We start from the raw sequence: 21,333 nt of genomic DNA on the forward strand, positions 1-21,333 counted from the left end.
TATTCCAGCAATATCACGGCAGGGTACACCAGGAACGGTCATCACACATTGTGCCGGTACCCAGTTGTGGATAATCAAACCTCCGGCCTTCGGCATGACGAATAAACACTTATACCACTTTTACTTCCCCATTGCCCCTTACAGAGTACCAAGAACAAGTCTGTGCAACGTCTTTACTATCTTGTCCAATAAGGCAAATACCTTCTGAACTGTTTCCGTTTTACGTGTAACATAAATACGTTTCTTGAATTCAGACTCTTTCCTTCCTCTACTTTGGTGGGTGGTATTGACAAAGAGCATCTCAAATAGTAGCAAATAAATTGATCTGTCCCTATAAATAACTGCTATTCCCATGTTCCCCAGGGACCTGCCACTTTCTCGGCTGTCTAGACAAAGGGGCACTGTTGTCTCTTTACACAGTCCATCTCCCATAATGAAGATTGAGATTTGCTTCCATGAAGAATTTCAAGACTGTATTTTTAAAAACCATAAGAAAATTCCACCGTGTTGTTTTTGTCATATTCATGCCACAAGGCATGTGTTAATTGAATAGATTTTATCTGTGCACTCCATGCTTTAAATTCCCTGGTTTTCCATGATTGTATCAAGCGTAATGTGTTGTCTCCATTACTGGATCAGGGTCTGACAAGGAAAGATATGGCCAAGAGTCGATTCCAAAATAATAGCAAATAAAATTCACAGAATGGACTTGTTCGCCATGTGAGGTAATGGAATTTGGTTTATCATTACTCATGGACACTAAATAAAGTTCATGAGTGTGGTAGAGAAGAAGTGGTATGGTAGAAACTTTTGTGAATTTTTAATTGTGCAAACATTTTCATTTATGCACATATTTTAACTTTAAAGCTGCATATTACTTTGTGATGCGTTTTTAAGAACAAGAGTCAGTATGTTCTGTCCTGTTGTATTTCTGTAATTAACATCACTGGAATGATAAATCCTCTTAGAAATGGTAAAATGGTTATCTAAGCAGGTTGGTTTATGTGTCAAAGGGTATTAGTATCAGTCATTGGCATACCAGCTGTATTATAGCAACCTGTGAATAACGGAAAATGGACGAGCCAGTGGTTGATGTTGAGAGGGGGAGGGTTTGGTTTTACAACACTTTTAGCAATACTCTAGCAATATCAGGGCACTAGAAATGGGCTTTACACATTGTATACACGTAGGGAATCAAACCCAGGTCTTTGGTGTGGGAAGTGAAATATTTCACCCCACCGCCCCTGATGTTAAGAACAATATAACTAAGTTTAGGTAAAATGACAAGCAGTAGAAATCATAGGAACAGAGTCGTCCTTTACAAGAAGAAAGGGGTACTATTCAACTGAAAGAAAGGACAGTGAGTGAGTGAGTGAGTGAGTGAGTGAGTGAGTGAGTGAGTTTACTTTTATGCCACTCTTAGCAATATTCCATCAATATCACAGTAGGGGAAACCAGAAATGGGCTTCACACATTATGCCCATGTGGAATTTTGGTATGACAAGCAAACACTTTAACCACTAGGCCACCCTACCACCCCTGCTGACTACTCCAGAAGAAGCAATACCTATCACTACCTCATGTCAACAGATAAATAAAAGGGTGGAAGCCCATACTATTGACTTTATCCTGACATGTATGCATCATTCAAGGTGCAGATTAATCAGGCACAGATTGTTTCTGACTGTAGTGTGATTCTGCTGAAAACAAATCAACTTTGACACTTAACATCACTACTGTTTGAGATAAGAATGACTGGGCAGAGGTCCAATTAGAACTGTTTCACCCTCCTGTTATATTTGTAAGCTACAGAGATACTTGAATCAATCCTCCTTTACAGGTGTGCGACCTACCAGGGGGAGCCACTACTAGTGACGCCAGGCCACATCCTCTCACAAGAACTTTCTAAAGAGGATTTGAAACCAAATGCTTGAATGGGTGCCAAAATAGATTTCCTCGTTCTTGAAGGAAAGGCGGACACAAAAAACAAGTTCTGACATGGAAGAAATGCCAGCTCAACTGAGGGAAGCAAACAAGAGGGCATAGACTCCCCCACCCCCAGAAATCAATCCTAGAAAACAATGGATGGCAACCTGTGGTACTTCCCCTTGGACAAACCATGTCACAGAAAGTGTAACCTAGATTTCTAGAGAAACTGGATAGGGGGAGGCTTTAACACTGATGTTGACATGGAGCTGGTTAGCGCTGACAGAAACACAGGTCAGGTGGCTGACATGAAGAACCTCAATGAAGCAGTGTTTAAAAACCAAGGTGGTTCTGGGTCCTTGAGATTTGCTATGCCAATTATGGGACTCTACAGTCATTCCACATTCAACTCGAGGGTGAAGGTGGCCCCGTGACTTTTTTAGATACGCCTGTGCAGTCAGTGTGGTATATACAGGATATTTCATGAGTGTCCATGTCATACTATGTTTACGACACACGAGAGCCTAAATGTTGTATATACCAAGGGACAGATATACCAACATTTAGGCATGAGTCAGTGTTGTAAACATAGGTTGTCATGGGCACGAACATAATATTCTGTTTATTACCGAAGTCATTAAATTGAGGAAAATAAACCCCAATCTACTTTCAAACATGGGCTGACTACCCACCATCACCACATATAAAATGCAACGTCACAGAACTGTGATGTCATTAGCACTGTTCATGACGTAACGTCACTACGACAAAGTGATATCTAGCCCTAAGGCATCATATGAAAAATATGAGTGAGTGAGGTGAGTTTTACGCCGCACTTAGCAATATTCCAGCTATATGGCGGCAGTCTGTAAATAACCCAGTCTGCAGCAGACAATCCAGTGACCAACAACATGAGGATCGATCTGCGCACTTGGAAACTGATGACATGTGCCAACCAATTCAGCGAGCATGACCACCCGATCCCGTTAGTCGCCTCTTACAACAAGCCTCGTCACCTTTTATGGTAAGCATGGGTTACTGAATTCCTATTCTACCCCAGAGCTTCACGGGTTTGAAAAATATGAACTTGCAGCCTTGTACAAAACAACCTCAGCGCTAGGTGACGTAACTCTCATACATTGACATAAACTATGATAGTTGCTAAGGTTGTTTTGTACAATGGCACAATGACCTTTAAAAGGACTTAACAGTTTTGACTCTTAATACAAGTACTAAGACACTGTTCCAAGTCCAGAAGGATGTGTGATGTCAGCGATATATTGTGGTACCAAGTCCATGTATATATTACTGCATCAGTTGTCACACAAAAAACTCCACTCATCCATAATCACTGGGAGATAATGACTGCATCTTCAGAGTTCCCAACATATTTATTGACATGATGAATGTGTGCCGAACTAACATCCACATTTCTCTTAAACACAGTGCTGACAAAAATCCAGCAGGTTTTCCACTAAGGCCTGTGAGTAATCACAGATTTCTGTGTAAAACTCGACCTCTTTGCTGTCTGTGTCTGTAATAAACTGTCAAACTGTCTAAAGTCTCTAACAGACTCACACACACACCACCATCCAGTGAAGCTGTGATCACTTATCTTGGACTCTGGTTGTCAGGGAACTAGATGTCATCTTGAGGATTCTTATGAGATTCAATAAGGAAAACCTCAGAAATCATCTTTCTCCAAAAGGAAATGTTTGTGAAAAAAGTCTGTCTTAAAGTGACACAACCTGGTCTCTCTACAGAATTTAGAGCCAATTTAAAAAGAAAGACCTGACCACACAGCATGTACCCACGCACATGCTACCCCTCTTGCAGCCTCCAGTGCTATAGCCTTTCGTCAAGGCTGTACTGAAATGCTAAACCCATAGATGTATACAGTGGAAGCTGTCTAAACCGGCATTAACTGGTACTGACGAATTAATCCATTTAAACAATGAGCCGGATTGTAGAGCTGATGATGAATGCACAAGCCTGGGACAGCACTGAAATTTTATGCCGGTGTTGACAACTTGCAGTATTGGACAGATGCTAGTTTCGACAGCTTCCTCTGTCGTAATTCCATCCTTTAAAGTGGCAGGTCTAAATAAGTGGACAGTAGACTTGTTCCAAGGCTGCACTGAATGCTAAGCCCATGGACATATAGTAATTCTATCCTTTAAAGAGGCAGGTCTAGATCTAAGAACACCAGTCGGTTAGAGGGAAATGTATGTTTTTAAGAAATTTTCAATTAAAATGTCAATTATTACTTTAGAGACTTGTGCAAGTCTATCAGTCCTATTTGTAATCCCAGGATTTAGAGTGGTGAGGTCAAGTTACGACTTCATGGGACACTAACATAAGAGGCAGTGGCACTCCCATGAATCTGCTGGAGTTAGGCAATATTCCTCTTGCTGCAGCATTCAGGCAGCATCCTGGTCTGCCACAGGACACCAGAGTAGGCTCCACATGTCATATCCACCAGGGGAATTGAATGCTTGGCTACCCCTCTGTCCAAATTCCAGTGAAGTTATCAGTGTGTCCTATCAGATGTAATTTGGTCAACCAAACAATACTCTTCAATGAGGAAGGAGATGGATAATTTGAAATTCAGATCATAAACATGTTTTATATTCATAAATCTGTGAAATTGCATTGTTAGAATATTTCAGCAATCCATGCTTCTCATGAGAGGTGACTAAAGGATCACATGGTCAGGCTCCAAATTGCAAGGACCGATGCTTATGCTATTGATCCCTTGATTGGTCCAGACTTGATTATCTACAGACTGTTACCAAATGTTTGCGGGCAGTGTTAAACAATAAACAATATGATATTCTGCATGTTCCTTAAATTTCATAGTGAAGTATCACGGGTTTCACTTAAACATTTAAATATGAACAAAATGTGATGTTTCTGTTTTTTACCATACCATTCTACAACTAATTGTGTCAAATATCATAAACCATGTGGAAATATTTTGTCTGACATACATTATTCATTCTTGTAACAGTGGGGAAGCCTAGTAAATAAACAATTTGCTTATCATGCTGAACTCTCGGGCTTGATTCCCCACATGGGTACAATGCATTAGGCCCAGTACTGGTGTCCCTTGACATGATACTGCTAAAATATTGATAAAAGTGGCATAAAACTAAGTCACTCACTATTATCGTGGCTATGTTCTAAGCTTTTTTAAACAGTATTTATTCATATCACCACTGACCATGTTACTATAGATTCTAACACCTTGTCCAAGACAACCTCAACATGTTGGAAAGCCCAAACAGCAGGAAAAATTTACTGCACAGGTACACAGGTACTTCCTATCATGTTCCGATTTTTATCTGTGCTGCTTAACCACGAGTTGTAAACAGCTCATTAACTTCTAGATAATTCATTGAAGCCCTCATCTCAAAGGTCAACATCCTCAGCATGAGACAAGCACCCCCAGGGTGTGTAAACATCATAGGTACCAATAGTCACAACACAACAAAAAAAATCAATGACACATGAGAGAGAGAGAGAGAGAGAGAGAGAGAGAGAGAGAGAGAGAGAGAGGGAGGAAATATTCTTCCTATGAAGTACCATCCCACTTAGTAACAGCATGTCAATAAAGGGTGGCGGGTATCTGGTGAAATGTAGGACTGTCTATATCAACAGCTGATCTCAGACGCTGATACAATAGCTGAATCTCGTGCCTGAGGCTGTCACGCCCCCAGAGGGATGGCAATGAGATTACATCAGGGTTACTGGGAGTTTCTTCTCTGAAGTTAAATAGCTCGGCTTTCATGTATTCAGGAAAACTATTTGAAGAATATTCTGATTTCTAAATTCATATTTTGCATCCTTTATCTCATTTTTAATCTGACAGTGCATGAGATTACTCTTTAAAATCATCTTATTGTGTCATGTTTGAAGTGAATGCCTCTGAGCAACATTAATTAATTATTTTAATTTGCATATCTGTTCAAATCAGCTTTATCAGCGTGAGAAAAGTCTCAAATATGACAAATATTTTAAAACATCACTATCATGAACCCAGAAATATGATGACAGAATGTTGTGTGTGTGGTGTTTAACACTGCATGAGAAATATTCCACCAATATGATGGCAGTATGTAAATAATCAAGTCTGGAACAGACAATCTTGTGATCAACAGCATGTGCACTGATCTACACAATAAAAATGAAGATAAACCAGAATTCTACAGTTATTATCTGCTTGCCTCAAACATGTAAAATTACCTAAAGTACTCAGCACTTAAGCACTTAATTACCAACTGAATTATTCATGATTAAACTGATGAAGAATATTTACCACAAATAAATGTCATGTGCACTAAATACCACACACAATGACTTAATGTTGACACAATAGTGTACATAACCTATATCATTCCAAACATAGCTCCACCAAAACAAGCCTTTTATTGTGAATACTGGACATTCAGGTCAAATAGGGTGTGATATACCATATATGTACCACATATATCACAGTTGATAACATGTGTTAAGGTGTGTCTATGAATAAGCCAGCATCTCCCTAGAACCAGGAAAACCAACCCACACAATCTTAAGTGTCCTGCTTCAATTAGACATGTGAAAGCTAACCACGGACACAATGCTGCATTACTGAGGAAACAATGCTGCATGTCAAGGGCTTATTCAACCTTACTTAAATTGGTAATTGGCAGTGATATATTTAGATAACAATTAAATGTTCATATAATGTTACAAAAGAATGTATTAGTTTCTAACGTATTCAGAATGTCACCATGACCGTAAAAACATATTCTTGTATAAATCGTTAACATATATAAAGCGAAGAGTCATTATTCCTTTGAAACCAGTTCCGGGAAAAGAACACACAATTCTTTCTCCAGTAGCAAAATACTGGTGTGAGTGAACTGAAGAATTTTAACTGGTTTCAAAAAGTGATGGAACTCGAGGCAAAACTTTCACTTTTTTTTCAAAGCAGAGATAAAATTCTTTCACTCATGCTTTGGCGGCAATTTGGGTGTTCAAGAAACAAGAAAACTGACATGGAACTCTTCATTCAGAAGACACAAGTTATAACAATTACTGTTTGAAAAGTGTTTTCTTCAACCATACACAAACAGCAGGAATATTGCTGAGAGCAGCGTAAAACTAAACTCAAACCCCATCTTAACTGTCTTGTCTTGCTGTTGGTAGATATTTTGACAGATCAGCTATGATTATCATAATAAACATGTCCACACCGTACTGATACAATGAGTGAACAGCCCAAAGTTAACAATTTTAGTATTTTTACAAGCTTGACACTTGATTGTATTAAACTACAAATGTTGTTCTTCAGCATCACTGAAATAATATAAAACCCCCGACTTGATTATTTACAAACAGCTGCCATATAACTAGCGTTGGGAATTGGTTGAATTTTCCTGATCAATCATTGGATTATCAAAGTGATCGACCATAAAGTTGGTGTTTAACTTCCAGACAATGTGATATGAGACTATTATGAGTCTTGTCGTTGGCCTTTACCAGTCACATGCAGTGACATGATCAAATCAGTGAGCTCCTTGTTGTGCGAATAAATGTTGCCTGTATTGCAAGATACTGACTGACATAACCCACGAACGATACATATGCTGTGACATAAGTATTAAATGAGTGAAATTCACATTGAAAGCAAGTGTGTACTTCCTGGCTTACATTATACAGACATGTAGATACATACTAACCAATCACGATTGAGCATAGAAATCATGATCAATTCCTTGATTACTATTTTCTATCGTTCAATCATTGATGAAATCGATTACTTGGAACACCACTACATATAACTGAAATATTACTGAGTTTGGTATTAAACATCAATCAAACAAACATCATCTTTCATTCATTCACATATGTACTTATTTGTTTATTCTTTTTCTTTATTTCGTTCTTTCATTCAATTAATTCTTGCTCTTAAATTCTTACTATAATTCATTCATTCATTGTAAAATTCCAACTGATACAATGAACCGGCTGAAGTTCTGTTAAACCAGGGATAATCTACAACGTATACTCTATATAGATTCCCTGGTTAAACACAACTGAAGTTGCACTGGGAACGAGGTAAGTCACTGTATGCGTTGATTAGTACAAATGGTAAAGAAAACAAGCGAGTGACCTATACCTGTTGTAGAGTATCCCTGATATAACTGAAATATTACTGAGTTTGGTGTTAAACAACAGTCAAACAAACATCATCACGATGCATTATAAAGCAACAGTGATGGAAATGCTTGGCATATCAAAATCAGCTTTGACCAGGTTTGCATGTGAACAATTTCCAAATATGCTAAATTTTACACAAAGTTAATGACTGATGGTCAACTCAGAGATAACAGTATGATTGACCATAGTCTGTCGTACAGACCCCGAAGCACATATACCCAACAATGCTCACACAAGTCTAGAAAATGTGGCAAGTCTAGATTTCATCAGCTTCAGTCTCTGAAAATGAAGAAAGTCTCAGAGTTCCATTTCATTATATTATCTTATTTTTACCATGAACCTTCTTTTAGTAAAATGTGTTCATTTCAGAGACTAGTTGTTAGTCTAGATTGACCAGCCGCCTGGCAACACTACAGACATTATACAGTAATGTCAGACAGTCAGGACTTGGCATCACTGGACATGTCACAAGGTCAAGGCTTTTGCATGACCATGACAACTATCTCTTCACATATTTTGCTAGATACCGGGAACACAAGCCCACTGCTTTACTGAGCTAACATGATATTTTGGAGTAATGACAAAATAATAATAATAAATTCTTAATAACCAGTTTGGTGTCAAACGACATTTTAATAGCAGTGAGAGATTACCATCTGCCTCTGGCTAACCACAACATTGGCAGCAGTTACTTAAGTTTCTCTGACAGGATGTAGTGATACAAAATTGGGTAATGATTCACAAACACCATGTAATCAAACTGTACAAAATGTGCCAACTGAGATTTGTACTCAAGCATCTGGGGCAGACTTGTATCAAACTGTTGGACAACCTGGGCTCACTCATACTCTAAAAAACAAAATCTGTACCTAGTCAAAATATACTTGATTTGTTTTGATACAGGTATTTCTAACAGCATCAATACATATTCTGTCATTTGATATGGTCCATATATGTGTTTATGCAATAGGGTTTGAGACATCAAGTTAAAATTACATACAAAACACCTTGACACTATTTATAAAAATACACTGAGCAAAATAGTGTGGAGTTCAAATCATTTTCAAACAGTCATGTCCTGCAGATACTCTGAAGATGAACTTTACACTTTCAGTGGCAGTTTAAGCCAATCTACACTTCCTGTCCTCATCATAATTTGGAGATGTAACAGTAGGTAACTATTTTATGTTGCCTTTGAAGTTGTAAACTGGGTCACTGACAGTGCATGGAAATACAATTGTATTTTTTCTGGAAATAATGACTAAAGGAATAGGACTCTGTGGGGATTTTGTCAAATTGTGAGGATTAGTTTACCAATGACTCAGAGGTGTGAAGGTACCTTAAATAATAACTTGATGTAAATGACTATCATTACTGATACGTATCCCAAATGAAAAGGATATCTTGCTTTAGCTAACACAAAAATTTATAAATAATATTTTCACCCAATATTCTGATGGTTTTTTTTTTGGGGGGGGGGGGGGGGACAATTCAATGTTGCAACTTAAATGTTAGTCCGGGTAAATGGCGTCATAAAGAAAATATGAGTTAATAATTTGTAAGAGTGAGGTCGCTCAAATATCGAGTCGGAAACATAATTGCGAATCTGCGGAAACTGCAGACTCTTAATCCATCCGCTGTCAACACTGATGTTTAATCCATTCACAGTTCACAACATCTCGCGGGTCCAAAACTACGCGACGGCCGATCGAATTTCGGCTGTCAATGACAGAACTCTCTGCATATGTTAGTTCATTGTTGAACGCATGCGAATAAGATAAATGGTAACTTACCCAGAGGAAAATAATAAAGATCACACTGGCACTCTTGAGACAAAATAATTTCTGATCCGTCCTCATGATTACGTGCTGTTTATACTCAAAATAAGAGCTGTCGCATCACACCTGCACTTTTGTTTTCTAACACACTTCCGGTTGACCTCAAACTTGGCCAGCAGGGGGAGACACATACAATTTTCTCGGTATTACTTTCTGTCAAACTAACATTCATTCACAAGAGTTGCTGATGCCTTGTAGAAAATTAGAACAATATTCTGTCGTAGGTGCGCGTTGCTTCAACGTGTGTGTGATAGCTGTTATGAGAGATGAATCTGCCTTGAACCTGTAATCGTTTATCCATGTACAGCGTAAATGTTGTTTCTGGAATTAGGTCCGTTTCGCTTCACCGAACTCGCAGTTGATTGAAGTTAACAGACGATGTATTGTAATTGAGGTAAATTGGCATTGTAATTCTAGAGATTCATGATCAAAGGAACACTACCTGTATAATACGGCATCTAATTGTCGTTGTTTCATGTTGTTGGCTCAAACATAAGACAGGTAGGAAAACATATGCTAAAAGTAGAAAGAAGGAAAGATAAAACCAACCAATTTTTAATTGGTATTCCAAATACTGACGGCAGATAAACCAGTTACGAATATACAACGATATGGGTAAAAGATTTTTGTTTATTGGGAGATTAACGTTGCAGTAAGCAATTATCCGTGAAGTTATATTCTTCCATTAAAAAAACTTGAAAAATAAGAAACATGTAACTTATCATTCATCAATAAGTGTTTTATGTACTAATTTAAACTATCGCAAATTTTAATTAGTGATTAGAGATCAGTTAGTTCAGAATGTTCATGGTTTTCCATTTAAACAAAAGAGCTTCACATTGCCTGTTTATTCAAATTATTTAAATTATATCCAGATTACATCTAAAACTATGACTGATAGATATGGTAATGCAATGGAGAAAACTGGTCTGTCTCACACTCCCTGAACCACCTTATTTTGACTACTGCCAAGCCTTCTATGCAGTGCTAAAGTCTCCCTGGGGCTCCTTTTCAATAAAAATGGGTTTGTTTGTTATTCTCGTCTAGGATAAAACCTTAATTCCATCCACGAGACCAATAAATCATTGATTTTTTATATTACTGATTGATGACACATTATTGGCATAAATGTGTTCTTTTTTTAAACACATTTCACCAATAACTGAACACATGTGGTGTATGTCATGTGACGTAATATTAAGTTTATAATGTACAGTAATGTTCTACAGCTGGTACAACATATTGATGGAGAGACGTTTGTGTAGGCTTTGGTGTTTATCTATTCCATTTCACTATGTGGAAATCTATACTTTGAAATGCATAATTTAATTTTTTATTATTCTTTTATTCATTGGAGTGAATTTGGATTGGTGAACAAGTTTACCGCTCATATTAACATATATGACACGAAATTCAAGACAGACCGCAGTAATGGTGTATTAACTGAGGTTGATAGCCTCTAAATCACAATGATGATTAAAATACGAGATGGTTTATGTGGCTCAGTAAACATAGCTGCATATGCATTAAACATTCTTTAACTTCACCCGTTCATCCAAGTATCCGATTTTATATCAGTGTTTTGTTCTTTCCATAGTATGTTTACTGAATTCCAATTCGATTATTGAACATAATCTGAAATTGGTTATGCCTTTCCTTCCCTCTCCCTAGTCATCTGCGAATTTCTCTCTCTACACACCACTTGAGTTGCACAAATGAAAAGAGTCCTAACTATGTAATAGTTAAACCTTATTTTTAGTTAAATGTCTTTAGAACACATTTTATCCGATTTTCAAGGATTGTTTTCATAATAGTTTGTATTTCAGATACAAACACCATTATATTTGATTTCCTATTTACCAACAGATGACCGTTTCATGATTAATATGAAATATGTCGGTAGGAAAGTATTTGGTAGAAGGTTCGTGTTTACATCGTTGAAACCCACGTGGGTGCCTGTTTCAGACCTTTTTAATCATTATTTGACATGACCAGGTGTACAATATCGTCATATAGTCATTAGACGAGGTGTCGAAATGTCCAGGTGTACATATCCGTTATGTGTTTACCGCATGATCATGTAATTCTATAGTAAATATGGTCGTAATGACGAAAGGTCACAGTTTTCGTTAACTGTCAGTGTCAACGCTCGCGACTGTTTCTTCTGTTGGTTTGTTACTGTCCGGGCTGTGTCTCATTCAGAAAAACGTGGATGTTTATAATAATGTAACCAAAATGTACAGGTAGGACCATGATTAATTACAATTTGTTTATTTATTCATTGTCTTATCATCGAAGTCTAAATTTGACACAGAACCGTAACTTAAATTCGTAGATATGATCGATCTGTGGATCGCTGTAATCACCATGTAATTTTGTAAATAAGTATCGTAGACGTCACAAAGCTGTAAAAAATGTTCCGAATCTCTGCATTACACAAATGCACTAAATTTATTTTTCCAGCACTGTGGTAGATAGCTCAAGATCATAAATGCCACTAATACCAAATTATATTTTTACAAAATGTGATGTGGAAAAAGATACCAATAGTAACAACCTCCTCACATCTTGTCACCAGTTTTCCTAGAGTTCAAAGCTAACTGTAATGGTCGGTCGTACATAGTGATATAATGAACTACTATGTGATCCATGAAACAAGGTTATGATACATTTGTATGTGCTTGAATGGGTGATGATTGCAAATGGCTTCAGTAAACAACATTTCATTCACAAGTGGAATATTAGGCATTTTCTGCCTGCTGAATGAATTAATAAAATAATCTGTGACTATACAAAATGAAATCATGAAATTCTGCATTTAAAATATGATCTTTGCCACACTTCCCTTCTATCCTTGAATCAAGGTTCCACAAGTGTAAAAAACATTGGGTCTGGTTTATTTTTCTGTTTGTATCTTAACATTCTATCTTTTTAACTTTAATGCATACTCATGCAGTCATTAGGTCTATTTATTCACTATTATGAAACATTGGACTATGGCATTTCCCGTCTAGACTATGAAAGAGCTGCATGCAAGCCTGGTTATCAGTTGTTGTTAGCAGATCCAAATAAAACTGACTCTGACTTCATTGTAACTTCATTTTTGGGTAGCCTAGTGGTTAAAGCGTTTGCTCATCACGCCGAAGACCCGGGTTCGATTCCCCACATGGATACAATATGGGAAGCCCATTTTCTGGTGTCCCCCGCCGTGATATTGCTGGAATATTGCGAAAAAGCGGCGTAAAACTGAACTCACTCACTCACTCAATGTAACTTTATTATATTTGGGACTGCATTTTGTCATGGAAGTAAAGATTCTAGCTATTTTGTTAGATCCAAACAGACCACACTCTCAGGGTCTAACAACTAATTCAAGAAGCTGTATCGAAACGTTTCTTCACATGAATAAAGAACTTGCTCATTCATAAAGTTTGTTCTTATCTGCTTTTGTCGCGTTGTGAGAATTTGGTGGCTGTAACATCATATCACTTTGAGTCCCGTCTAGGATTTGAATCCACATGCTACCACACTCTGTTTTAGATGGAGGCAATGAGCCAGGTGAAACAGTTCAGCCGACACAAGTTGTCCTTCTGTAAGTTGAGACTTCTACAGCAGGTATGCAGCAGAAAGTGTCACCTGATGAGACCTTTCTATAATGCATCAGATACGAATGAGAGGCAAGTCAATCAACAGAGGAGACAACTGGATCAGCAGGGTCAACAAATGAAGGAAAGTCGTTCAAGAATGCCAAACATCCCAGTCATGTTGAAAGAAGTTATGGATGTACTTAAACCCAAAGATGGACAGGTTTCCTTTTATTTGATATTCACCAGAAAGTCACTATCATCCTTATGTGAGGGTTCTAAGTTAGATAAAGTTCTCTAACACTTCGCATGATATATGACTAAATGGAACAAGTGGCTCTGTGACTTGATTGATGATGTGTCCTTCCAACCAAACAGGCTTGGACATAGCTTGAAATATCAGTCACAGTCTGAAACTCCATTATGTAGACACTGCAGTTCTCTTTATTGAACTGTATCCTTTGGGTGGTGGGGTAGCCTTATGGTTAAAGTCTGAAGACTGGGATTTGATTCACAATCTTCGGTACAATGTGTGAAGCAGATGTCCCCAGTGTACTATTGTTGGAATATTGCTTAAAGGGACATAAAACCACACTCACTCACTCACTCACTCACTCACTCACTCACCCACCCACCCACCCACCCACCCACTCACTCACTCAGTCACTCACTCCAGCTTTCCTCATAAAGCTGGTGATGTATCTGGAATACCGTTCAAAATCAGTGTTGACATATACTAGTAGTCATTTACTCACTGAAATGAACAAGCCCACCCAGTATATTTAAAACCACCAGGTTCTGAAAGATCTTTTGTCTATGATATTTCTATTTTATCTACTGGAGTATAGTTCTTAACCTCTACCATACCTCTGACTACAATTCTTTTTCATTTAGCCTCTTGGCAATTTGTCAATAAAATCTTCAAGCAAAGCCTGAAGGAAAAACATAATTCCAGTTTTCATTCAGGTTATCATAGACATGACCTTTGGAGGTGGAGGTCATACAAGGGAGATAATCTCTCAAGCACAAAATGCCAGAGTGTTTACCTTGGACAGGGATCCAGTGGCATTTGAAATGGCAACCCAGCTATCTCAGGATTGCAAGTATGTGCATTAATTTAACAATAGAATACAAATACCATGAGAGATCGAAAAAATCTAATGTTATTCAAACTGCAACCATAACCATTCCATTGGACACAAATGAATGCCTTGATGACTTCAAGTGCAGTGGGTTAGCCTAGTGGTTAAAGCGTTTGCTGCTTGCAGCAAAGGCCTTGGTTTGATTCCCACATGGGTACAGTTTGTGAAAACCATTCCTAATGTCCCTTTCCTTGATATTGCCAGAATACTGCTGAAAAGAGCATATAAACCACCTCGCTTGCTCACTTTTATTAACTTTCTCACTGCCATCTTTCATGTTTTGACCAGGGAAGGGCAGATAACTCCACTACTAGGTCGTTTCTCTGACCTGCATAAGCTGCTTAGACAGCACAATGTTGAAGATGCTTCAGTGGACAGCTTCTTGTTTGATGTGGGGGCGTCGTCCATGCAGTTTGACCAAGCTATCCGGGGCTTCTCTCTCAGCCAAGATGGACCTCTGGACATGAGGATGGATGGTGGCAGGTGAAAATACAAATGGTGAAAGAAACCTTGTAGTTTGGACTCGCAGATTTTCAAAATCATCTTCATGATGAAAGTTCAGGACAAATTCCCAACTAAAGCTGTATGGGAAGGGAGAATGAAATGTGTCACCAGTCTATTGTATAAAATTGTCTTATCTCTTTGACATGTTTGCTGTGCTTACATTTCAAAAGAAAATACCCGTGAAGGTACGAGTTAGAATATTGGCCTTCAGTATCCCATGTTTGTTGTAAGAGGTGATTAACAGGATCAGGTGGTCAGACTCACTGGCTTGGCAGACACATGTCATTGGTTCCCAGATGTATGCTTATGCAGTTGATCACTGGATTGTCTGGTCAAAACTCAATTATTTAGAGACCACTGCCAAATAGCTGGAATATTGAGGAGTGCAGCGTAAAACTAAACTCACTTGCTCACTTAAAAGAAAAAGCTTCAGATTATTATATCATTGTATGGTAAAGTTTGGAGCCTAGGGGAAGTTGTTTTAGAATTACTCCATGGCAACCCATGCTGTCTGGTTTGTTTTTTGCTGCTTTCTGCAATACTCCAGCTTGAATATATGGAAACATGTGTATAATGTAGTCTTGACCATACAATCACGTGATAGCATGAGCATTGATTTAAATACCAGACACATCACTGACTCAGTCTGTTCACAGATTCCGTTAGTCACCTCTTTTGACAAGCATGGGTTGCTGAAGATCAATTCTAACCCGGGTCAGACTATTTGAACATTGATTGTGTGATCCAGAATGGATAATTTGCATACTATTATCATATGGTTGGAATGTTGCCAAGTTTCAGCCTAAAGCAAGCATCAAATATTTCTGGGTCATGACTCTTGTTTGTGTGCTAGGCTCCCTGATCAGCCGACAGCAGCTGATGTTGTCAACCACATCGACGAGCATGACCTGTATGTGATCATCAAGAAGTATGGAGAGGAGAAACTTGCTCGCAAGATTGCCAGTGCCATCGTCGACACTCGATATGCCTTCGGGAACATCACACGCACACGACAGCTGGCAGACATTGTAGCCAGCGTGTTTCAAGGGTAAGATTTCTGTCAAACTCGTACAGCATGTTTTGAATCATGGACCATCGTGTATGTTAGGGTTTTGTCCTCGATTCTTCTGATAAGTGATTTCTTTTCCGTGATGTGATGGTGATAACTAGACCAGGGGTCTCACACTGTGCCTAACCATTCTCCTCCCCATCCCTCCACAGGTCCTTGTGTCTTTTTTATTTTTGTTGAGATGACCTTGAAATGCTTCAGAGTGCAACACACCATGACAAGAACAGACACTTTGGTGTACCCTGCCCGCCTGCTAGTACCGCATGAAACGATTAAAATGTAATGTAAACATATTCATGGATGATTGGCCTATTGATCACTACTCATGACACCTACCATTTCTTTATTATCATTTCTGCAAGACTGCAACCCAATTTTGACCCTCAACTAAATGATCTGGTCACAATGGATGACAACGTACCTGCACAGTCAGGGCAAAGCAAGCCCTCTGATTGGTCAGAACACTTATAAATCTGCACATTCTGTATTTATTCGTGGGAATTTGGACTTTCTTTGACCGCTTATATAATTAGTTTGGAAATGTAAGAATTCTCTTCCAGCAATAGCTTCTCAGCTGCAGTTATAAAGGTTTCTTTAGCAAGTATCAACCAACCAGATTGCTTCGACCACAGCCCTGCTTTGACATATCTTCAGTCTAAGTAAACTTTGTCTCAGTGTATTTCGTTGCACTCCACCTCTGAGTCTAACAAAACCTAGTAGAAGGTCGCGTCAGGTAACCTTTGAGTGACCAATGACAGTCCAGTGAAATGCGAGACGGTTAAATAGATTTAACCAATCAGACAATGGCTACTATTTAGGGATCGGAGGGACTTTCAAAATATTCAGGTCACCGTCACAGATCTCTCCACAAACAAAAATCAGCATATAACACAGTTATTTCACCTGCAGCATATACGCTTTGGGGTTTCTGTTGACATGGTTACCATTAGCTAATATTTCCGCAAGATAACATCCTTGAATATTGTCAAAAACACTATTTTCAGCAACTGTTTGCTCACCGTTGTCATGGCAGTACGTACGCCATGTGCATCACCCGGAAGCGATCGTACGCTAAATAGCATTCGGAATCGTTCGGGTACAAACTTTTTCGATATAAAAAGTTCATAAAGGATGTGCGAATGTGCACTTTTGGGATTTGGTAAGCTGTGTTCTGATTGGCCAATCTCAAAGGTTACCTGACGCGACCTCCCATAAGGTTTTGTTAGACTCAGTGGTGGAATGTAACGAAAAGTACTGAGTATAAGTTTACTTAGACTGAAGATATGTCAAAGCAGGGCTGTGGTCGAAGCATCCATTAACTGGCACGATGGGAATTGTGTTCCGGACAGCCTTATATCGGTCCAATTCTTGTATTTCACTGAAATACTTCTTCTTTTCTCTACAGTCATCACAGACGAGACAAAATGATGAGACATTCTCATGTCGCAACAAAAACATTTCAAGCTCTTCGCATATTTGTCAACGATGAACTGAACGAGTTGAGTAATGGCCTTGAACTTGCCCACAGATTTCTCAAACCAGGTGGAGTGTGTGTTGCCCTATCATTTCACTCGCTTGAGGATCGGATCATAAAGCGCCATTTTCATGGCATCGACATGCACATGCCACTTAAAGTGAAATATCGGGAACGAAACCCGTCAGTTCTCCATGACAGGAATGAAGTTGTGGACCTTTTGAAAAAAAGATGGCTGCCATTATCCAAAAAAGTTTGCGTGCCAACATATGCAGACTGTATTGACAATCCCAGAGCAAGATCTGCTAAACTGAGAGCTGCTGCCAAGATACAATGTGATGAGTGAGCAAGTGAGCAATTGATTTCATGTAACTTTAGGCAATATTCCAGCAATATCTTGGCAAGAGACACCAGAAATTAGCATTCACATATTGCAGCTGTGAAGGGAATCAAACTGGGGTCTTTGGCATGATGATTGAACATTTTACCTATTAGGCTATCGGCTAGTGACCAGCTGTCCAGTTATCGCCAACACCTGGCTGTAACGCTTGACTTGTGTTTCTGTAACATTTCACACATTGACACATCACAAAGGCGATAGGCTATGAGAGTTAATATCACTGAAAGTATTTTACTTCGTAGACGTTACAATATGAATCCCCTTGAAAGACTATACCCAAGGCGATAGGCTATGAGAGTTAATATCACTGAAAGTATTTTACTTTGTAGACGTTACAATATGAATCCCCTTGCAAGACTAGACCCAAGGCGATAGGCTACGAGAGTTAGTATCAGTGTAAGTATTTTACTTTGTAGACGTTACAATATGAATCCCCTTGGAAGACTATACCCAAGGCGATAGGCTATGAGAGTTAATATCACTGAAAGTATTTTACTTTGTAGACGTTACAATATGAATCGGGGTGATGTTTCATCATCATTAGTGTGTTAACATGAAATTTGATAAATGATGAGTATTGAATGAAAATCATCTGGACTATGTTGTGAATCTATGACATTACAGTTTTGCAGATTTTAGTTAGTCTTACAACTCTATCATATTCTTTAATTTTCTCCCTGAGAAAACAAACATTATCAAAATTGCAAAGAACTCACAAATTCAACTTCTCCATATTCCTGTCTACTTGTCAGCATCTGTCAACATTCACTATGAGAGCGAGTTTTGTTCTTTTTAATTTGTTTGTTTTTAAAACAAATTTCAATTATGAAATTTCTTCAATACAACAAGGTTTGAAACACAATAGTTTCATTACCAAATTTATGGTGCAGTTGGTAAATAACATTGAAAAATTCAGAAATGACAACAACTGATCTTGTTAGTTGTTGAGAAAGCACAATATACACTATCTGTTGGCCGTGTTTCTTAGAAACTTTATCTGCAACTGTAAACAATTAGGAAACATCATTGAATAGCTGATGCATCAAGAAACATTAAGAAACAGTGGAGCAAGTTGTTGAAAGAAAGCTTACAAAATGGCGATAAGTGGTCGCTTGCCCTGCTTGAGAAGCGATCAAACATTGGGACACACCTCATTATGGTTTATGTTTTACAAAGTGTTTTTCTCACGTTTGTCTTGAAAATAAATTTGTGCATCTGAATGTTTCTTTTTTGTACTTTTGCAATATTGTGCCTGTCTGTTATTGATTAATGATGCCATTATATACTGGAAAATCATTGCATTCAATTAATGAGAAAAATGCAAATGATCTGTTATTAGTATTGACAAAAAAACATATTTCTATGAACATAGTGAAGTAGTTGTAAGGTTAACAGCACATCGAAGGAAACTTTGATATGACAAGGCTCGGAGTGAGTTGGGTTTGATACATCACATCTAGTCAGCTTCCATTGTGGAAAGATGGAAGTGATGAAGGTATCAGAATGTTAAACATGCACCAAATTGCATTGTGTATTCATACCCCTTGTCAGTCGCAGGTGCTCGTGTCATGGCAAGGATTAAAGATTTTTTTTTAAAAAATGTGAAAATTTTGATATGACTCCTGATTTGATCTAAAAATTTTCATATTTTAAAAAAATCTTTTATCCTTGCAATGACATGAACGTCTGTGTTGTCATTTGGGAGCCATGTCAATTTACACTTGTGAGAGGGTACACAAGTATGTAATGTAATATGTTATTTTCGTAATAACAATTATCACCAACCTGACTTTCATATTCATATGTTTATCCCTACCATGGTCCCTGGTCCCAAGGGAAACTTGTCTGTCAACCTTACCTTTCAACTTCCAACTTCCATGATTCGTTATATAAGAATCACAGAGTAGAAGGTAGGTTTAATGTCAACTTACGTTTAGGCCAGTACCTGTACCAGCAGTGACAGCTAGTGTTGGACGAAACTACCGCAGTACTCCAAGCGGGCAAGAGGGCTCAGTTTCATTAACATTCCCCATTAAATGATATATTTCATGACTGACAGTGTCCCAGAATATTCCAAATTTGTTGTGTCTGCAAACAACTCCAGGAATTTTCCTCATTAAATGATATCATTCCATGACTGACAGTGTCCCAGAATATTCCAGATTTGTTGCATCTACAAGTAGAGCTGGGCAAGGTTGAACAGTGGGTGAAAGCATAATCATCTTCACAGACACACATCCAACTAAGTGAAATAAAAGCACCACATACCCTTTATCTTCAGCCTACCTGGATAAACAGATGTTAACTAGTTTAACCCATTAAATTGAAAGGAGCCCCGAGTGAGCTGAGGAATTCAGGACTGGGGAATCTAGACTTGCTTCATTTATGGCTTTAACATTGCAATAAGGGCTTGGGAAAATTATGTGGTTCAGGGACTCTGAGTTTTTCTTTCTACAGTGTTTATAGAACCAGTCCGGACTCATGTCTGTGTTATGCTCTGAACTATTGCATATATGTGCTGTTCAAAGCACATACCCCAGTATGGTGCTCCTTTCACAAAGCATGCTTTACTAAGGTTAACCTGAACTCCCATTCTTTAACACTGCACTAAGTTTACCTTAGACCTAGTTAACATAAGCACAGTGCTAAAGAAGGGGAGTTGAGGTTAACCTTAGTAAAGGTTGCTTTGTGAAAGGAGCACCTGGACTCGGTCTTTCTCTCTATATACACGTCTTGCTTAGACACTTGAAGAAGTCACTTGTTTATGTATATCCTAATATGTTATGGGGATGGAACCCACTGACCTTTCCAATCCAATGACGATCCAGGGTAGAATTATCTGAACCAACCCATGCTTGTTGTAAGAGGCAACTTATAGGATTGGGTGGTCATTCTTGGTTGACACATGTCATCAAACCCCAACTGTGATGATCAATGTTCATGTTGTTGATCACTGGATTGTCTGGTCCATACTGGATTTTTTACATACCGCCAGCATCTGGAGTATTGATGGAGCAACCAACCCCTCTTCCCCTTTCAGGATGTACACTCAAACCATTGCACCACGGAACTGTTTTTAAAATGATAGATGGAGAAGAGTTAGAATCCAGTATTGGTAATTTCCCAAAAATATTAATCCAGGCAGAACATGCTATAAACTTTCCCATCCTGGAATATACAACCAGAGAA

At 38.3% G+C, this 21,333-nt stretch overlaps 2 protein-coding genes across 6 annotated transcripts in view; one reads left to right on the forward strand and one right to left on the reverse strand.

The window, feature by feature from the left end:
• Positions 1-10,075, reverse strand: part of LOC137261438 (tetraspanin-3-like) — a 64,471-nt gene extending 54,396 nt beyond the window's left edge. The window contains exon 1 of the mRNA XM_067799185.1: positions 9,927-10,075. Coding sequence (XP_067655286.1) covers positions 9,927-9,992 — 66 coding nt within the window. The 5' untranslated portion in view covers positions 9,993-10,075. The remainder of the gene's footprint in view (positions 1-9,926) is intronic.
• A 1,797-nt stretch (positions 10,076-11,872) lies between these two features.
• On the forward strand, positions 11,873-19,364 carry LOC137261326 (probable methyltransferase-like protein 15 homolog). Of its 5 annotated transcripts, none has more exons than XR_010954848.1 (7): positions 11,876-11,919; positions 13,512-13,778; positions 14,522-14,658; positions 14,986-15,180; positions 16,055-16,249; positions 17,676-18,432; positions 18,607-19,364. XR_010954848.1 is itself a non-coding variant. In XM_067799064.1 (6 exons), exons 2-6 carry the CDS (start codon positions 13,512-13,514, stop codon positions 18,088-18,090), a joined length of 1,209 nt encoding a protein of 402 aa, XP_067655165.1. In that variant the 5' UTR covers positions 11,873-11,919; the 3' UTR covers positions 18,091-19,364. The 5 variants fall into 5 exon arrangements, 3 of the variants coding, with proteins under 3 accessions (XP_067655165.1, XP_067655166.1, XP_067655167.1); XR_010954849.1 differs by having other exon boundaries at positions 11,885-12,214; XM_067799064.1 differs by having other exon boundaries at positions 11,873-11,919; positions 17,676-19,364.
• The last annotated feature ends 1,969 nt before the right edge of the window (positions 19,365-21,333 follow it).

This window comes from Haliotis asinina, chromosome 14, assembly GCF_037392515.1.
Source record: "Haliotis asinina isolate JCU_RB_2024 chromosome 14, JCU_Hal_asi_v2, whole genome shotgun sequence".
In the NCBI taxonomy this organism is placed as follows: Eukaryota; Metazoa; Mollusca; class Gastropoda; order Lepetellida; family Haliotidae; genus Haliotis; species Haliotis asinina.